General features: G+C 37.3%; 1 protein-coding gene and 1 long non-coding RNA gene across 2 annotated transcripts; both read left to right on the top strand.

Moving 5' to 3' along the window:
* Window positions 1–590: 590 nt before the first annotated feature.
* On the top strand, window positions 591–14,173 carry LOC129281268 (putative deoxyribonuclease TATDN2). Its single transcript, XM_054917208.2, has 2 exons — window positions 591–773; window positions 9,989–14,173. Exons 1-2 carry the CDS (start codon window positions 632–634, stop codon window positions 12,199–12,201), a joined length of 2,355 nt encoding a protein of 784 aa, XP_054773183.2. The 5' UTR covers window positions 591–631; the 3' UTR covers window positions 12,202–14,173.
* Window positions 14,174–15,411: 1,238 nt separating this feature from the next.
* On the top strand, window positions 15,412–20,370 carry LOC135157482 (uncharacterized). Its single transcript, XR_010296482.1, has 2 exons — window positions 15,412–17,911; window positions 20,037–20,370. It is a non-coding gene; the product is annotated as an uncharacterized LOC135157482 (long non-coding RNA).
* The last annotated feature ends 202 nt before the right edge of the window (window positions 20,371–20,572 follow it).

The following is a 20,572-nucleotide window of genomic DNA, read 5'->3' as shown; positions in this document are numbered from 1 at the left end:
AATGATGTACACCATCGTGATCTTCTTATTTTCCCCTTTAATTTGATATATAATTCTTCATTTTTATGATTTTCAATATATTTCTACTTTAACAAAAGACTTAATGCATGGTTGATCGTCAACAAAACGGAGTGTCAAGTGCGTTTGAACGCTAGCCTGTAGAACCTCTTAATTTTATGAAATTATTGAAATTTAAGCCTTATTTCAAATAACCAGAACTTTGTTATTTCTTGACCATTTTCTGTAATTGAGGTATCAAATTAAAGAGCAGATATTGAATTTTTTTTTAATGTGGTTTTCTTTTTGAAACCCAGATACAGCCCGCCAAATGACTTTTTTGTATCCCCTCTTCAAATTGTTTTTGCTCACTCATGCGTGAATGAGAAATAATCTAAGTAATTTCAGATGAAAGAGGAGATTCTAAGCTTTACAATTATAGGTCATTTGTCTATTATATTTGTGATTAAGTTATGATAAATGATCGATAAATCTCGGTTTCGTTTTTTGTGGGACGCACTGTATAGAGATAGTAAAATTGTAATGAAATAATTATGTGATATTTGTTTCTGTTTTCTCCTGATATATTAAGCAAAGTCAGCAGCCCCTCTTGAAAACCCCTCAGGGAGGGAACATGATACCCACACACAATCAGCAACCCCCAACCCCAGGCCTCCTGGGCAACCCACCCCCATTGCTACGGCAACCTCTCCAGGGAGTGGTTCAACAACCATCTTTGCTACAGGGAAACACTCAGGCAATGCAGAATCTAGCCGGTAAGTGCTCTCAACAGGAATGTAATATTATGTACAGTATCTCATCAATATTTTTGCTCTTTAACTCCTTAACTCTGAATCCCATTTTCATTTATAATCTTTCTTTATGTCATAGTGCTTTGAATGTATTTTGAAAAAACTCTAAACTATATATGGTTGTTACATTTTTATGGTGATGTTTTAAAACAGACTCTTCCGTCCTTCCGTCAAAATCTATAACAGGAGTACACACTCAGCTTGAAGGCCTCATCAATGGAATGTAACCATGTCCAGACCTTTGGGCGGTATGCATCATCTCTGCCAATAGTGCTCGTTAGCCCTGGTCAATGACATAACTTTATTATGTTTATACAGTTGTGGTTTAAACAATAATAATAATACTACTACTTGAGGCTTGTATAGTGCACTTTCCATCTTGATTAGATGCTCAAGGCGTTTCAGAGCAGAACAACAAAAACTATTTACATTATAATACATGTCTGAACAATAAGTCAATGTCTATCAAAAAACACTCTTATACGGGTATGTTTTCAGGTTGCCCTTGAAGGTGGTCACTGAAGTTTGGGTTTTCAAACTTTGTAGAAGAGAATTCCACAGGTTAGGCCCTGCATGAGCAAAGGCCCATTCCCCGCATGATTTCTTAGCAACTGAAATTTGTAAGAGATTAGATGATGAAGATCGTAAATATCTTGAGGGTTGGTAATTATGCATCAAAGACTTATTGTAACTGGGAAAGTTCCGTTGACTATATGAAAAATCAAAATAAGTATTTTAAAGACTATGCGTTCCTTCAGGGGCAACCAGTAAAGAGTTTTCAATATAGGGGTGATGTGGCTGCGCTTGCTAGCTAGATAGCGTTACACTACGTGCAGCTGTATTTTGCAACCTTTGCAATTTTCCAAGTTGAGAATCTGGTAAGTTGTAAAGGAGCTATTACCAAAATCGAATCGTGAAGAAATGAGTGAATGTACCAGTTTCTCTGTTGCTGAGCGAGTGAGATATTTTCTTATGAAGCCAATATTGCGCAATTGATATGCAAATGCTTGTAATCTGGTTTGACATGGACATGTGAGAATCTCTTGAGATCTCCAGTTCGATTAAAATCTTTGTGAAACTTCCCCTGGTTATTATTAGCATCCATTGTGTTATTACATGTACATTAACTATGTATCAGACTATGATATCAGCTGGTGTATTTGCCCATCTATGTGCCTTTCATCAGTAGCTATAAGAGGGCGCTGTTTGTTGTGATTGGTCTTCTGTCAAGGGGTTCTCATAGAAGTACTTCTTGATATAATTTTTAAGAAGTTTTATGATATTGGCTGACCAATTTGATTCAATCCATCAAGGATCCTGAGGCTCAAGAATTTGTGGGTTCTTTATTTTGTGAAATGGTAAGTTCTGTCATTCGCATAGCACATGAAAAGATGGGAAGGGCTGCTTGTCAGCCCTCCCCTAGACATATACATGTATTTATGTAGGTCAACACAGTAAAAAAATTATACAACGCTTTTTACTATAAGAACCTTACAGTAATTGTCTAAACAGTTTAAACAAGTGTTTAAATCTTAAGCAACAAAGTTTAATTTTCAATAAATCAAACATGATTGTTTGAACGGTTAAGCAAATACTGTAAGGTTCACAGCGTTGTATAAAATCTTAAACACCGTTTTTACTGTGAAGAAGCAGGGTATTGCAGAAAAAAATACTTCTACCATTGCATTGGATGTTAATGAAAAACATGGTTTGAAAAGGAATGTTTGTGAACCATTCACCCATTGTAGGTGAGGCAGGAGCTGTTATGATTTTGGTTGTCTGCCCTGTTATCAGCCTGGTGATAATTTGAGAACGTTTGACGAATCAACTTCAAACTTTGCACGTTGATGCATGTAAGAGGAATACTGATCTGATTAGATTTTTGTCTCACCTGCATAGCAGAGCGAGACTATAATTGCCACTTTTCCGATGGGGATGTCAGCCTCCTCCACATCAAACTTAAGCAAAGGTGAAGTTTTGAAATGTCATCATAACTTAGAAAGTATATGAGTCTACATGTACATGAACATGTAGTTCATGAAACTTGGACTTTTATGTAAATGTTGCCAAGTGTAACTGAACATCCTACCATGTTGAGGAATCAACATCTTAACCTAAGGTAAAGATTTTGAAATATCACCATAACTTTTAAAAGTACATAGACCTAGTTGATAAAACTTGAACATAAGATTAATCAAGTATCACTGAACATCCCTTATGAGTTTCAGGTCACAGGACCAAGGTCAAAGGTCATTTAGAGTCAATGAGCCAATTAGATTATGTTGGGGAAATTAAAACGAAATCATAACCATGGTTAATTTTTTTTAATATCATAACTCTGAAAGTTAATGTATCTAGTTCATGATAAATGGACATAATAGTAAAAGCATCAGTGAACATCCTGCATTAGTTTCAGGTTACATGACCAGAGCTCACAAATAACATTTTGTCAATTTTTGTCTCGCCTGCTTAGCAAAGCAATACTCTAGGCGCTGCTTTTCTGACCGCGGCGGCAGCGGCGTTAACATCAAATCTTAACCTAAGGTTAATTTTTTTTAATTCAATTCAATTCAAAATGGTTTATTAAAAATACTTTCTTTGCGGCAAAAGCCGAATTGCAAAAGTTTACATTTCAAACAAAATCATCAATAACAAGGTAAAAATAACTTATAGTACTACGGACAAATGTCAAAATAGACATACATGTATATGTAATAAAGTATATCATAAATAAATTCAAATCGATGCTCACTGATCAAATAGGAAAATATGCAAAGTACATGTAAATATACCTGATGTGTTACAATGATCATTTTAGATTTTCTCGTTTGTAAGAAATATGTCAATTTAAACCTGATATTAGATAGTAAAAAATAATACAAGAATATGGGTTTAAGTGGGTGTGTTTGTAAAGAGAGACAGATAGAGCTGATAAATGGAATGTGAGATGTAGAAGAAAAAGAGAAAAGCAAGAAAAAGGAAGGAAGAGGGAGAGAGGGGGATTACACCCGGTTATGCTGAACAATGTCTTAATGATTTGTGTGACAAATGGCATCATAACTAAGAAAGTATATGGACCTAGTTCATGAAACTTGAACATAAGGGTAATCAAGTATTACTGAAAATCTTGCCTTGGTTTCTAGACACATATCCAAGGTCAAAGGTCATTTAGGGTCAATGAACTTTGGCCATGTTGTGGGTATTTGTTGAATTACCATCGTAACTTTGAAAGTTTATGGATCTAGTTCATAATAGACATATAAGGGTAATCAAGTACAAATGATTGTTTTGCACACATCTGAGATCACATGATCATAGTCAAAGGTCATTTTGGGTCAATGGACATAGTATTTTATTATTATATGAATGTTTTCTTTTGTGAATAATTATTCAATAGCTGTTTTATGTCAGCACTGCAGGCGAGACTTCCAGAGGCTATCCACTTGTTTTGTTTGAAATACGTGTACGTTTTTCCCAGCAATAAAATGTTTTTTCAAAATTTTAGTATGCCTTTAATTCATGTGTGTGCCTTTAATCTAGTGTCAAGAGTGATTTGTATGAACAAACAAATGTAGACGGCAGCAACACACGGAACTGAATGTACATGTATTTCCTTGGCCATAGATCGGCACTTGCGCTATCTCACGCCATAATCACCCACTCGGTCACGGATAGCCGTTCTGCCGCCATCTTATGTCGTATAAAAACATGGCTATGCATGTCGGGGGTAGCAAGATTTGCGGATAATCTTGTTCGAGGCGTGCACAATATCCATTCAAGCAGATACATGTAAGGCTTCGGTGATTGAACGGGCGAAGCGTGAGCGATGTACCGTACGGTGCATACCTGTCACAGACGCCAGGCCTACATGTAGCTGCCTAGGGATCCAGTGCGCTGGCTTCGTGTTGTTCGTGGTTCTTTTGTGTGTTGCATTTTATGGTAATGGCACTTCGGGCCATGGCCGCGTTGAGCATAAATGAGGTAGTTATTTGATTGAAAATGAGAATGAAAATAAAAAAAGGATGGAGCTTCTGATGATGCAAAACACAATTTCTACATGTAGGCCTAAGTTATTTGTTAGTATCTTAACAATTTCACAAAAGGATGGAGCATTCTAATGATGCAAAACACAATTTCTACATGTAGACCTAAGTTATTTGTCAGTATCTTAACAATTTCACAATATCTTAATTGAGTTTTTGAAATGTCATATTACTTGTCTTTGAAAGTATAAGGATCTGGTTCATGAAACTTGGATATTTAAGGTCAAATCAAGGTCAACGAACTTAGTATTTTTATCATGATTTTGCCATTTTGTGACTTTCGATTCCAGAACCAATTGATTTCAAGGGCTACAGCCTCCTTGTGATTAAACCAATCTCTTAATTATTGACATGTACTTAGTAAAGATTATGGAAGCTAGCCTGTGTCAAAATATTGTTCATTTTGACTGAATGTAATTTGTGTAGTGCGCTTGTGAACTTTGATAAGTTTCTTTTGGAACCCATTTTATATGATTAATTGTTTTCAAGGCAGACCATACAAAGTTATTCTATGTGGCATGTGCTTAAATTTGAAATTCTTTTATATGACATAGTCTGATGTATCAAGGACTTTTTGTGGAGAAAATTACAAAAACAATGAAAAAAATATGCAGGAAATTTCCCTCTTTTCAGCTTATTTTTTTTAAGTCCCTACTGTGGGAGGGGGACAACCCCCCCCCCCCCCTTTTGTGCGCTCAACTTTTCAAATCACTCAACCACAGTATTACCCAGTGTTTTTAATTAAAATTCATTTACAGGACTTTATAACGCAACTTTATTACACCGACCACATGTTTATTTATAAAGGAAACATTGTTGCAAAAGCATTTTAAAAAGAAAAATACTGGAACAGGGAAAATCCTTTTTTTTTACTTAAAATTTTTTTTTTTCAAGCTGGAAGATCCTTTTTTTTTAAGTGAAAGGTTTGCATTTCTGCATTACCAAGGCCAATGAATTTTGGTCGTGATGGGGGTATTTGTTGAATTGCCATCATAACTTTGATTTTTCCCCCTCGTATTAGAGGTTCTTGATTCATTCAATAGCCAACATGTAAATTATTCCTCAAGACAACATCAGACTATGTCATATAAAAGAATTTCAAATTTAAACACAAGCCATATTGAATAACTTTAAGGGGAATCCAGCCTTGGCCATAAAATGTTGTGTTGGGAAGGAGAAAAATAAATTGAACAGAATGGTGAAAGTTTGAAAGATATCGGACAAGCAATAAGAAAGTTATAGCTGCTTTAAAATTGAGATCATTAATAGTATGTAGATTTCAAATTGGCAACTGGGTAAGTAAATTATGACAAGGGCAAGGACAACTTTCCCATAGGCCATGTACTTTATTATCAGGGATTTGTGGTTTTCTCCTAAGTACCCATTCCCCTGGGGCAGTAATCTAAATATAACCCAGGTAGTATATTGTTTTATGTCCTCATGAAAGAAAAATGTAATTTGAAATAAAACTTTTGGGGAAAATGACATTTCAGCCATAATATGTATTGGAGTACATGGAAGAGTAGTCCTTGCCTTACATCACTATGACATCCCATATGCGGCCAATTTGAAGTCTCCATGGGTATAGTGATTACCAATATTTACAACTTTTAAAAATTCATAACTTTCTTGTTGTTTGTCCAATATTGTTCAAACTTTCACCTATCAACTTGCCTGATTTTTCTTTTTCTTATAAAAACAAGTTTTTACTTGGGTTGGATTCCCCTTTCATATCAACTGGGTTCCAAAAGAAACTTATCAAAGTTCACAAGCGCACTACACAAATTCCGCTCAGTCAAAATGAACAATATTTTGACACAGGCTAGCTTCCATAATCTTTACTAAGCACATGTCAATAATTAAGAGATTGGTTTAATCAATTGGTTCTGGAATCGAAAGTCACAAAATGGCAAAAGGAAGACCAATGAAAATGAGATGGGATTAAACCATATGGTCATTCTCATTCTTTGCTTTCAAGACTGCTATTGAGTCCATTCATGAATTATGCTTCTTTGACCTCAATACGTGTGTTAAAATGTTAATTTCAACTTCTCTAACTTCGTAAATATTGAGACAATCAAATAAAAATACCAATGGTCATGCTGTAAACTTTAATAAACAGGTAAATTTGTTAAATCCCATCTCATTTTCATTGGTCTTTCTTTTGCCATTTCGTGACTCTTGATTCCGAAACCAATTGATTTGAAGGGCTACATGCCTCTGTTATTAAACCAATATCTTGATTAATGACATGTGCTTAGTAAAGATTATGGAAGCTAGCCTGTGTGAAAATTTGTGTAATGCGCTTGTGAAATTTTGATAAGTTTACATCAAATAGACAAGGACTGTATTTATATCTGTTGCTTTTTCATGTGTGAAATCAAAACTGACTATTAAAGATTTTTTTTTTTTAATATAATTTTGTCTTTAAGCATTAAATGAATCGAATCCACAATAAGTTTCCCCAAAAGTCTTTACACTTGGGCACTCTAAAGCAACATGAAAAAAGGATTCTGTTGTTTTACAGAAAATACCTGTTGTCTGTTACAATTTTCACTTGCACGAAAGCCACAAATTGTGTCTAAACGTTAAAATCCTGCAATGAATTTGAAGTTGAGTTGCTTTATTTCATTGTTTTTCACTGGCTTAAACTTAAATTTCAATGTGTCTTTCCAGTCAAAATCAATTGCAAGGTTCAGTTTACCTTCCCAAATTGTTAAAACAGTTGGATCTCTTTTCTTAAATTCACACAATAAGCTATAGAATTTGCGAGATTTCATTGATCGTAGTCTAATAAAATCATGTGTTCTGATTTTGAATACGTCGCTTTGGTATCGTGAATTGTTTCATCGTTATCTGTACAATTTATATCTCAAGTTCTTTCGATCCAAGATTTTGGTATCGCATTTTTAGTTTCGAATACATAAAGTCAATTAACAAAGAATTTGAGCCAAGCACTCCACAAATATGTTCTCTTAGCCGAAATCGTCCATTTTCCACAATGTCATTAATCATTATAATTAGGCCCGTTTTGAAAGTCCATTTTTGATGCACGTGTACACGGCGTGTTTTTCGGTCGTGTACACGTTGTAAACACTGCGAGAGCGAGTCATGTTTTCATGTCGACACGGACCCGCATCAACATGTCAATGTAACATAAAAAGGGGTCTATATAGCCTAAGTCACAATTTTAAAGCTTACCTGAGAAGTTAGAAGTATCAATCCACAAAAATTGGTGCAATTAAAAAGTTTACTCAGCTTAGCAGCGCATTAAATTAATAAAGAATGCAAAAGGAAATCAGTGCAGGGCCCTAGCTAGCGCCAACGTTTGTTGGATGCGCATTTTGTATACTGTACCGTACGTGCATGCACAGATCGCTGCAGAATTAAGTGTAACTGAAGTTACCAATTGATTTTCATTATTTTATTGCCAATTTGAGGAGCGTTTGTTCGTAGGCTTGTAGCACATGTGTACGAGCATATAACACGTAAGTTGTAGCAATGATCGCTGTCGCAATTGTTGATTCTCAAATTGGCTCTGAGTGCGATTGAGCAACGCTTTCGAGCTTTCGAGACCGGAGCAGACCCATTTCGTGGTACAAAAACTTGAGTCTCCAGAATAAATGTGGATTAAATCGGCGATTTTGGAAGTAAACTCACTCTAGGTTAATTGAAATATATTGACATATTAGTGATTAAAACATGTGCAGTGTCTGAGAACTAAGATTTAATGTGAGGCTGTGAGCTTGTTCACTGACTTTACAGTCCCATGCAAGCTTTATGCAGATGCTACCGTGTACACGGTGATGGAATTTAGTACACGTGCACTGACTTGACCGTGCGTGTACACGTGTACCCAAAATGGGCCTTATTATAATGCCTTTTTTTTTAATCATTCTTTTACCAATACAGGTTTTGTATCATGTGTAATATTACTATCGTACCACAATACTTGGTTTTTCATATTTACAATATCTAGAAACTGAATATATTTAAGTTCACTTCAAGTTATGAGACAGTCAATATAAAAGTTGTGTACCTTTGTTTAGTTACGCACAGCTTCAACATATCTTTACTGAAACAATTTATTTTCAAAATTAATCAAAAAGGACATAGTTTTCAATCCAATATCTAAACATAAATTTCGCTGATACATCATTTTAATTTTCAAAGAAGAAATGTAAGGATTGAAATATAGAATTTAAATCTATCATTCTAAGTCCTCCCCTTTATTATATCATGAATCAAGACTGCACTCTTGACTTTTTCTCATTGCGAATTCCATAAAAATTATACATCAGTTTATTAAGATCAACAACTAGTTTCTGGGGGATGGGTCACTAGGTAATACAGAGGCAACATAAACAAATTGAGAAATTTAGTTTATGATCTATTTCATGAAATGTGGACATGATGGTAATCAAGTTTCACTGATTGTCTTGCACAAGTCTGTGGTCGCACGATCAAGGTCAAATGTCATTTGATGAACATAGTATTTTATCATCCTATGAATGTCGTTTTTTGTGAATGATTATTCTATAGCCGTTTTCAAAGTCAGCACTTCAGCTGCATTGAATCACGTAATGCAGGCGAGACTGCCAGAGGCGTTCCACTTTTTAGGTCACAGAGGTCATTATTCAACAATTTTAGAAGTCGGGTGTTAAATCTATTTATGATCAAGCATAAATTTGACTGCTTCAGTGGAGAATCCATCTAGTTTGGGTAACCAGACTACACGTTTAACGAGTTTATCTGTACTGATTATTAAATTATTAGAAGTTAGGTTTGTAGTATATATTGTTCTGGAAATTGCTAAGGAATCTTTTTTTTTTACTGTGTGCACTCAATATATTTAGTTTTCATATATGTGTTTTGCAGAAAGGCTTCTTTGTTTTGGTGTTTTGTACCTCAGTGTAAAGATTTATTTATGATAAAGTGTAATTCCCTTTTTTGAAAATGACAATTTTGGTTTTCAGAAAAGGTCAAGTGATCATGATATCAAGCATAACTAACTTTCTTGAATGATTAATATTTATCATTTTTCATTCACTTTGGTTTCAAGAACCTTTCATTTTCAGAGTAAATATGCATTGGTTTGTTTTTGTGATATATCTATTTTCTATTGTTTCTTCACAGCTGATAAAAATGAAGACAATATAGATGAAGACAAAGATATTGAAATAGTTGCATCTACTGACATGGATGTTGGGCAAAAAGGGATATCTTCTGAACCAGAAGAGCGTTCTTCCTCCCCAGAGTCTCAATTACGTGGACTTTCATCTGAATTAATGCTCAGAATGGGTCCTGTCCCACCCCATGGACCCTCAAAACGCACATGGCTCAGAAAATTGCGGCGCGTAAGGAAAAAGTTCAACACATCGGGGACAAAATCTTCTAAACAGTCTGTTCAATCCCCTCAAACCAAATCCAATGATTCACGATTTTCAAAGAGCCTCAAAGCTAGGCATACAAATCCTATCCCAGTGGGTCATACCAGGGCTGAAGCCACAAGCAATGGCAAGATCAAGCACATAAAGCAAGACCAACACAAATTGGGAGCTATACCTAATAAAAGGCCATCTCAATCCATCCGACCCTCATCCAGTGATTCTCACTCGACCAAGAGGTTCAAAACTGTGCCATTGGACTCGAAAACTCGAAGTAGAGCTGAACTCATAAACGGTGGCAAGACAGAGCACAAAAAGCAACCCCAAGATAAGCATGGATCAATGTCTAATAAAAAGCCACCTCAGTCCAGCCAAAATACGTCTGGGGATTCTCACTCTAAAAAGAGGTCTACAGCTAAGCGTTTGGACTCTGTTAATAAAACTCAAGGCAGATCTGATCCTAAATACTTTGGTGAGACAGTACGCAGAAATCAAGGGCAAGATAGAGATGGGGCAATATCTAATAAAAAGCCACCTCAGTCCAGCCAAAGTATGTCTGGGGATTCTCACTCGACAAAGAGGTCCACAGCTGAGCGTTTGGACTCTGTCCATAAGACTCAAGGCAGGCCTGATCCTAAATACTTTGGCGAGACAATACACAGAAATCAAGGGCAAGATAGAGATGGGGCAATATCTAATAAAAAGTCACCTCAATTTAGCCAAAGTATGTCTGGGGATTCTCACTTGACGAAAAGGTCCACAGCTGAGCGTTCAGTATCTATCCCAATAACATGGGCTGAGACTGAAGCCACAGGCAGTTCCCAAATAGGGATTTCTTTGTCTAAAACTGTAGGTCCATCCAAACAGTCATCCCTTACTGACAAGGTTATGGGGATCCACCAAATTTCGGAAGATTCATTTGAAGAGAATATACAGATTGAGACATCTAGATTACCAGTCATTCCCCATGCATATTCTTCATCTCCATCATCAACAACAACTTCATCAAAGCTTCTACCTACCCCCATTGAAGGAAAGGATAATACCTGGTTTACTAGCCTAAAAAAGGGCTTGGAAACCCCCACTCAATTGTCAAGTTCATTTAAAGGGCATAAACCCATCACCACATCCCATTTACCTTTCATGTCTGGGTTTGATTCACATTTTCATCCAGACATGATTGGCTGGTTTAGTGGGAAGAGACCCACCCCTACCATTGACCCAGAGCACTCTATACAGTTAGTGGGAGGGATCTTAAACTTCAGTGATCCTGAGTATTACAAGGACCTTAATTTCATGGAAAAGGTCTTGGATGAACTACCAGAGAAAGGCACTTGGCGGTTTGCAGTTGGTGTCCACCCCAAATTTGCCAGTGAATTCACTGAGGAGCATTTTGATAGTATGATGTGCCACATCAATCATCCTTTAGTGATGGGTGTGAGTGAGATAGGACTTGATTTCACTGTGCCTCCAGAACGATGGCCAGATCAAGAAGCTCTCCTAATCCGTGTTCTCAGTGTAGGCTTGTGTGGAATGGTGCTCATTCTCCACTTGCGGGGTACCACTGAGGATTTGGAAGGTAGGGCGGTGCACAACATGGCTCGCTGTCTCCTCCAGAAACATTGTCACAAGATGCAACGGATGCATCTGCAATCCTTTAGTAGCGACATGTCCCAAGTGCAAAGCTGGATTAGAAGCTTTCCACATTGTTATTTTGGCATCACTGGCTTGGCCCAGTACTTCACCCCAGAGCAAGAGGAGGCAGTGAAGGCGATTCCTCAAGACCGTCTGCTACTAGAGACAGACTCCCCTCATTTCGCTCCCCACCCAGAATTGGATGCAAATTATCCAGCTTTCCTGGGAGATGTGGGTGCAATAGTTGCTGGTCTACGTGAAATCCCCCTGCCAACTTTAATGTCATTGACTCTGACAAATGCAAGACGACTTTATGTGAGCAGATAGACTGATATCACCAATGGGATGAGACTACTAGTATATTTTTAAGTACTCTAAAGACCATGGGAGTTGGGTAACGGGGTTATCTACACTGAATTAAAGTTGTTTTAAATAATATGAATCATAGGCATTTATGTGGCACCATCTATCTAGAAATCCTCTATTCTGAGGCACATTTTCATTAGTGTTTTTAGTAAAAGCAGAATAATGAGAGAAACGTCTTTATGAAAGTAAGGTTATATGTATCAGTGATGAGCTCTCAACTTTTATTTTTTGATGTCTCATTCAAGCTTTTCTTCTCCATAAGCCATGTAAAATAAAATCCATTAAATGCCATTTTCTAATATAGAATGTTGAAAATGATTTGTATGTAAATCAGACATGCTTCTATTAGATGATCAATCATCAAGAATAATAAAAAAAGGAGCAATTAATAGAAATTTTGTTATATTACATTTGGAGCTGCTTACAGTGAAATCACATTTTGGTGACAATTTAAAAATTAGAAATCTGTTTTCGTAGATTGCTTTTGTGCCAAAACTTTTTTATGATGATGATATTTTTATTCAAACCAGCTCAATAGTATACATGTAGGAAAGATGTCCCCCTTTGATATCTCTTGGTGAAAAACCTATAAAGAACATACCATTGCGCACGTACATGTACCGTCCAAAATGTATTGTTGAGTTGTTGTAGTGATCGCAATATGATTCAATTCATTGCGCTTAATGCAGACTTGTGCAATCCACATGGGGCCTACCGGCAAATTGCGCACTGTTGCTTCACATGTGATGCACGGTTGAACCTCGGAAAGATCTTGTATTTTGCTTTCAATATATAATGGATAAATGTATGAAAAAAGTATTGTTCCTATTTCCGCTAACTTCCAAGGTTTTGTACATGACAAATAAAAAGGCAATGTTGATTTAATACCTTGCATTAGGGCATGAGTTCTTTGCCAGTTATTGAACCCCATATTGTGCCAAGGCAGGCACCTAATATGCTTTTCACATTGCATTTCCTTAACCCCATACTATCCTTAACCCCGGACTATCCTTAACCCCATACTATCTTTTTTTGGATTCAAACCGTCTTTCTTAACCCCAGTCGGATGGCAGGTCCCAAGAAAGTGGCTTCTTTCATCCAAGTGATATTCATGACTTGAGATGTTTTGCATATTTAATGAGCTTGATATGGACCAAAACACCTCTTTTCATTCGGTCATTGCTGCTCTAAGTGTGCATCGAATTTCATGATTTTGGTATCATTGTAAAGAAGAAGAATCATTCTTTCAGGTCATGTGTTTGAATTTATTCAAAGATTTAGTAATATAGGTTAAAATTTTGATCTAAAATATGCTACAAAATAATTATTTTCACCTGACAAAAGCTGCTATTCTCACACTTTATTTTTGTTTGAGCCCAAATGATTTTAGATCATGATAAAGCTGAATATGTATGCTTTAAAATAGTATAGGTTTCAAAATAAGAATTGGTTTAATCGGGTCAAGATCACACTTTTCATTGGCCAAGTACATAAAGCAGCTTGAAAACAAGAATACTGCACTCTGATTGGTCAAAGAGACCACACACTGGCAAATTCCAACGGTTCCAGTGCCTGGGTTCATGGGAAGGTCACACTTCCCATGTGGTAATCTCCTCAAATTACCTGTGCCTGTTGTTCTGTGAACCTTATCCAGCCAATCAGAACTCTGGATTTCATGCAAGTACAAAATTTCAGAAATCTCGTCTTGTACCTTGGTGGGAAAAGTGTGATCTTGACCCGATTAAAATGTGCCGCATATCAAGAGTGGCATTGTGAGAAAGTACAGAAGTTCAGCTTTGTGGTGATATATATATATAATTGAGGCTCAAAATAAAAAGTTTTGCACAATTTGCAAAAGAAAACAGGAAGAAAAGTCAGTTTTGTGGCACACTTTCAGGCCAGAAAATAACTTATTTATCAAAATATTGTATACAAAATAAATGACCAATATGAAAGAATAACATTCACTCTATCTGATGGTGCAATAATATTTCATTTAACTTGAGGTTAAAACAGGTAAATTCTTAGAGAAAGAAGATCTCACGAATCACGAGATTTTGCAAGGAGGAGGATTCAGCCACGAGATGATTTGGATGAATCTGGCCTTTTTGCTCATTAGCATAGGGACCTGCGGTCTGACTGACCCCATACTATCTGCTTTAATAGCCGGGGTTAACGTCTTAACCCCAGACTATATCCCACAGCTCATGAATATTGATGATTTTACCATACAGAGCGTGATTAACGTGCAATTTCGACTTCTGTGATTGGCTATTGCTTAGCCCCACTTTTCCTTAGCCCAGTTTCGTTTCACACTGCATCTCTTAGCACCGCAATTGTGGTGCTAGCACCACAATAAGCCGGCTAACCCTGCTTTTTTGCAGGGCCAGATAGTACCGTACTATTTACCGTGCTAGCCCACTTTGCTAAAACGTAGTGTGTAAACGAAGTGGGCTAAGCTTAACCCCGAGAAATTGGTGGGGCTAAGGCCCCCCCCCCCCCCCTTAGCCCCACCAATTTCCCGGGGTTAAGGGAAAAAAGTACAGTGTGAAAAGCAATATTGAGTAGGTGAGTGTATAAACATATTAGTTGAGAAGTCTTTTAACTATGAACAGGATCCTTCAGTAAGTGTTAGAGTTTAGGGTTAAGGCATGTACAGTGTAACCCGGCTAAGAAAATAATATGAGGTAAAGAAAGACAGTCTGAAACCAAAAAAAAATCTTTTGTTCTGGTTGTACAGGTATTCTTCTAAAACTTAAAATAATAAGTTGAAGTGTGCAGTATCAGACTACATGTACAGGCGCCTCTTTTCTGACGGCGGCAGTGTCAACATCTAATCTTAACTGAAGATTAAATTTTTGAAATGACAGCATATATTAGAAAGTATATGGACCTAGTTCATGAAACTGTAAGGTTGATCAAGTATAACTGAACACCCTGCCCAAGTTTCAGGTCACATGACCAAGGTTAAAGGTCATTTAGGGTCAATGAACTTTAGCCAAGTTAGGGGTATTTGTCCAATTGCCATCATAACTTTGAATGTTTATGGATCTGATTCATAAAACTTGGACATGAGAGTAATCAAGTATCACGGAACATCCTGTGTGAGTTTCAGGTCACATGATCAAGGTAAAAGGTCATTAAGGGTCAATGAACTAAGACCGTGTTGGGGGAGTCAATATCGAAATCTTAACCTAAGGTTAATTTTTTAAATGTCATCATAACTTAAGAAGTATATAGACCTAGTTCATGAAACTTAGCCATAAGGTTAATCAAATATTACTGAACATCCTGCCTGAGTTTCAGGTCACATGACTAAGGTCAAAGGTCATTTAGGGTCAATGGACTTTGGCCAAGTTGGGGGTATTTGTTGAATTGCCATCATAACTTTGAACGTTTATGGATCTAATTCATAAAAATTGGACATAAGAGTAATAAAATATCACTGATAATCCTGTGCGAGTGTCAGGTCACATGACCAGGGTTAAAGGTCATTTAAGGTTAAGGAACTTTGGCCATTTGGGGGATACTTGTTGAATTACCATCAGAACTCTGAAATTGTATTGGTCTAGTTCATAAAACTTTGACATAAGAGTAATCAAGTATCACTGAACATCCTGTGCAAGTTTCAGAACTCTGAAATTGTATTGGTCTAGTTCATAAAACTTGGACATAAGAGTAATCAAGTATCACTGAACATCCTGTGCAAGTTTCAGGTCATATGACTAAGGTCAAAGGTCATTAAGGTCAATGAACTTTGGCCATGTTGGAGGTAATCATAAAATTGCTGTCATAACTTTCAAAGTTAATGGATATAGTATATGAATTGTGGACATTGGGGTAATCAAGTATCACTGACAAGTCTTAGGTCACATTATCAAGGTCAAATGTAATTAGGGTCAATGAACGTAGTAGCCTATTGTATCATTATATGAATGGTGTTTTTTGTGTATAATTATTTTATAGTAGTTTTCAAAGTCAGCACTGCTAACTGGTACAAAGAAATATGGCCACATCAGTTGCATTGGCTACCAATTAAGTACAAAATCGAATTCAAATCCTCCTTACTTTCAAGGCTGTGCATGGTTTAGCTCCAAGATACGTGACCTCCCTTATAGAACAACGTCCTGGTGTACGTCCTGGCTTGTGCTCATCTGCAACTGGTGTCACTCTTCATGTACCCATCACACACCTAAAGGGATTTGGAGACCGTGCCTTTTCTTCTATTGCTCCACGCTTTTGGAACTCCCTCCCTTCTTCACTTCATGAAATTGACAGCATAGAACTCTTTAAACCGTCTATCAAAACTCACTTATTTCGACAGATGTGTAGTGATTAACTTATTGGATGAGCCTGCGCCTATGAATGTTTGAACAGATATATGGCGCAATATAAATGCTGTGGATCATCATCATCATCATCTATATTGAATCGTGTAATGCAGGTGAGACTGCCAGAGGCACTCCACTTGTTTATGTTTTTGATTTCTAATAATCACCTTTGCCTCGTAAAATATTTGAAGCTGGATGTGGCAGACCGAGAAGAAACAGGTTTCTCGTCAACTATCATGCCACATATTCATCACTTTTCCTAAGCCCGGTTTGATTTCATACTGCAGTTCTGAGCACCATAGCTGGCTCACCCTGCTTGTTCGCAGGGTCAGATAGTATCGTACTATTAACTATGCTAGCCCACTTTGGTAAAACGTAGTGTGAAACCGAAGTGACTACATGTAGGTTTAAAAACTGATAACCTCAAAATGGTATAAGAGTACCCATTTTCTTTGCCATTGTTATGGTTTGGAGGTAAAACTTCCAAACAGTTTTCTGGTATTTACACCAGGAATTCACCTATAGGACCTAATATACGAAAGGTTCTTGTACTTTGAAAATGAAATGAGAGTAGAGATCATGTAGTCATGTTTTGGAAGTAAAACAGTCCTCTACTCCTACTTCGTACTTCTGGATGAGGATTGGTGTTGCTATTCGGTCTATCAGCATTTCACCCCAGAAATTTGCCTGTGAGACCTATGTGCCAACAGGTGACTGGGATGAAGGTGTATTTACCCGAAAGAGCTATGATGCTCCCAAGATCTTGCAGATGACCCTTATGAGATTTGTGAATCATTCGCCATCTACAATCATGTCACAATTATCCTTTGAGGGTTAGTGATTTATTGTGAATTATCTTCGCACATCCTCTTTCATTTAATTTCTTCACTTTTTTTTGTATTGTAAGCAAATCTCTGCCTAATTACCTGAAAAACATCTAGGATATGTAGATTCAGTGTATTTACTTACTACACAATAATGAATGATACCAAAGTGGTTTAGCATAGCAATGCAACCCTTTTCTCAGGAGATTTTAAAAATATTGATAATTTTGCTGAATAAATCATAAAATGCTTTATAGAGTTCATACATGTAGGAAACAAGAACAAGTCTTACTCGGCAGTGTATGTGCTAAAAAAAATGTCTGCCTCTCTATCAAGATCTGACTCTCTGGTACGATGGACCCCTTGCCCAATGTCCACTTTATAGTAATGCACTTGTTAGGGTCTTGTGCACATACCTGTGCAGACCCACAATCCCATGATTTAGAAAACGCAGCAGATAAGCTGACATTCTCAAGAGAACTGCTGTACAACAACCCTCTGAGTAACTGTACTTTGGTAAGTCAAAACTTCTTTTTAATAATACTTTTTTATAACACCTTAGTATCTTACAACTTAGACTAAGACTGATTAATGTTGGACTTAATAACTATGCCATGTTATTGAAGTCACTAGGGCTGTCTGCACCATCCCGAGTTTTCATATTAGCGCGCTATTTCTGATCCGGCAAATTATCCCGATCTGAAAAATCTCGAGATAGTTTGCAGTGGAGACGCAATTATCGTGCTAGTTCGTAGGATTAATCTCGAGATTGCAATCCCAAGTCAACTCGGGTTTATTTGCAAAATAGCGCGCTATTTTACGAATTATCCCGCTAATTCGTAGGTGCAGACGCACTCGAGATTGGACTCGGGGTAATTTATTCATGACGACAGTCCATAATGCAATTCGCGTTCCACTTCCGCCTTGGTCAAAACATAAACACGTGCGAAAGTCAACTTTATACATGCGAATAGATATTATCGCGAATAGCGTTCATCAATTGCTTAATCAGCAACGATGGTGTCCCACCAGTGAATGGATTTGGGGAGAGACCAGACCGAAGGGGGAGGCGCTCATCGATGATGGTCATATTCAATAACAACACTGACAGCAGTGTCGTCTTATTCCTTCGCAAAATGTGAGCAAATAGCATTTCTTTCCTCCTTCTCTCCCTCTCTCTCTCTCTGTCGTTGCCTCCTACTCCGCCATCATATTTAACGAAGAATACATCACTTCTTCACTCGCTGAGCTGAGAGGATTGTTGCATAACACCGGTCGAATTCGGCGAAAGTGCTAGTGAAAGGAGTACATTGCTTGCATATCGCGGGAAGTTATTCAAAAGCGCGGGCCGTTGAAACTCCAAGATCCGAAAGTGCGCATGCTCGGAATATCGGGCTTGTTGCCTCGCTCGAGCAGGAATCGCTCTTCTTGCGATGGTGGAGACGGGGTTTCTTGAATCTCGAGATTAATCGCGAAGTAGGCCGATCGGGCTAAAATCTCGAGATTGAGCAAACTCGGGATGGTGCAGCACCGCCTACTGGTTGCTTTACAGATTCATGTATGTCCCATACTTACTTTATTTAATGCAAAGTGTTTATAGCTGGCCTCACTTATCTCTGTTCTGCCAGAGACAATTGATTTAACACACCATTTTAATTGTTCTATTGAATGGTATGGTGTACGCTGAGTGATTCCTGAATGGAGCTATGCATTGACTTTGATTTTGCTCGCTCATCCTTGCTTATTGTCTCCTGTTCCTTTTTTAATTTTCAATTTCAAACATGTAATTAAATGCAACGCCCCCACCTCCAGCTTACTTTTGCCTAATTTACCGTTGTCTTTTCCTTTTTTCACATTTCATCTCATGTCACTATGCTTGTCTTATGAAAATGTATCACACAATTAGCCTTTATGACTATGAGGCGCAATATTAGTAAATCTTTCAATTAAATTCTTTATCAGTACTGAGGTCATCATATTCTGGCATGCCTGGACACTTTGCATTGTGGGTCATTTTATAATCTGGGTGACCAAATTGTCTTATGAAAAAAACTGACTAATAAATAAATTGTTTTGTTTTTCATCATTTTTTGTGAGGCGTTAATAAGGTCACCCACTTATTTTTATAGGGGTTCAACCTTTTAAATGCATGTTCTGTCAATTACCATATTTTTGGAGAGGACATTTTTAAAGAATTGAAACCTCATTTTTGGTTATAAATTCAAGTTGGGAATAAGCAATCGCACTTCAATTATCAATTCTGATTGGCAAAACAATACCTAATGATTGCTAATATTAAAGATATGCAGGCTTGAAATGGGGGGGGGGCTTCAATTTTGGTCATAAATATTTACCAGATACGTGTATTTGGCTTTCCTCTTGCAAGTTGCTCTATTAGTGTCCAATACCAGTTACCTATTTTAATCAGGGAAACGATGTTAAACAGCCAATAAAATTTAGGCATTTCATGGAAGTTGTCATAACCCAGAAAGAGACCATAACGAGTTCACAAATGATGCGACATAGTAGATTCAAGGATCAGTCGATCTTAGTCATTTGAAATAATCGTCTTAATGATACTTGAAAAGCATAAAGTACATTGTCAATATTCTTCTGCTTGGTTGTAATTGATTTTCTATAGGTGCCTATACACATCAAGGCAGATCAGTCAGCAGTCCATTAGATAACATGACTACAGCAGCAGTGGAAGCAGTAGAGATAGAGACCGTGAACGAGAGAGGGATCGTGCCCAGCGAGAACGAGAAAGGGAACGGGAACAGGAAGTACGAGAGAGGGAACACGAACGAGAGAGGGAACATCGTGAATGTGAAAGGGTGAAGGAAAGGGAGAAGTCTCCAGTGAAGCGATCCAGGTCTCCACATCAATCCAAGTCGCCGAGAAGATCACCAAGGCATACCAAGAGAGTAGTACAACGATACTGTGTTCAGATCCCATGCTTTGCTCTGGATATGTGAGTCTACACCTTTATTCTTATAACTGTTTTTGTTGTACATAATGATAGGGATGATTTATAGATAACTGCCGATTCAGCTTTGCTGCACTTTCATCAAGTGCTATAAAACATACATGTATTCTATATTCGAATGCATGTGTGCCCGGTAACAGGCTTCAAGGCAGGAAGGCATAAGATCCTACTTTCACCTCTGGTATGAAGGA

The sequence above is a fragment of the Lytechinus pictus genome, chromosome 18 (genome assembly GCF_037042905.1).
Source record: "Lytechinus pictus isolate F3 Inbred chromosome 18, Lp3.0, whole genome shotgun sequence".
NCBI lineage: Eukaryota > Metazoa > Echinodermata > Echinoidea > Temnopleuroida > Toxopneustidae > Lytechinus > Lytechinus pictus.
This window is presented reverse-complemented; position numbering and strand designations above follow the sequence as displayed.

Bases quoted from the DNA above. Each gene is read 5' to 3' on its own strand.
- LOC129281268 (XM_054917208.2), top strand. From the start codon at position 632: ATGATACCCACACACAATCAGCAACCCCCAACCCCAGGCCTCCTGGGC. The intron at 774-9,988 runs GTAAGTGCTCTC...GTTTCTTCACAG, and splicing joins GGCAATGCAGAATCTAGCCG to CTGATAAAAATGAAGACAAT.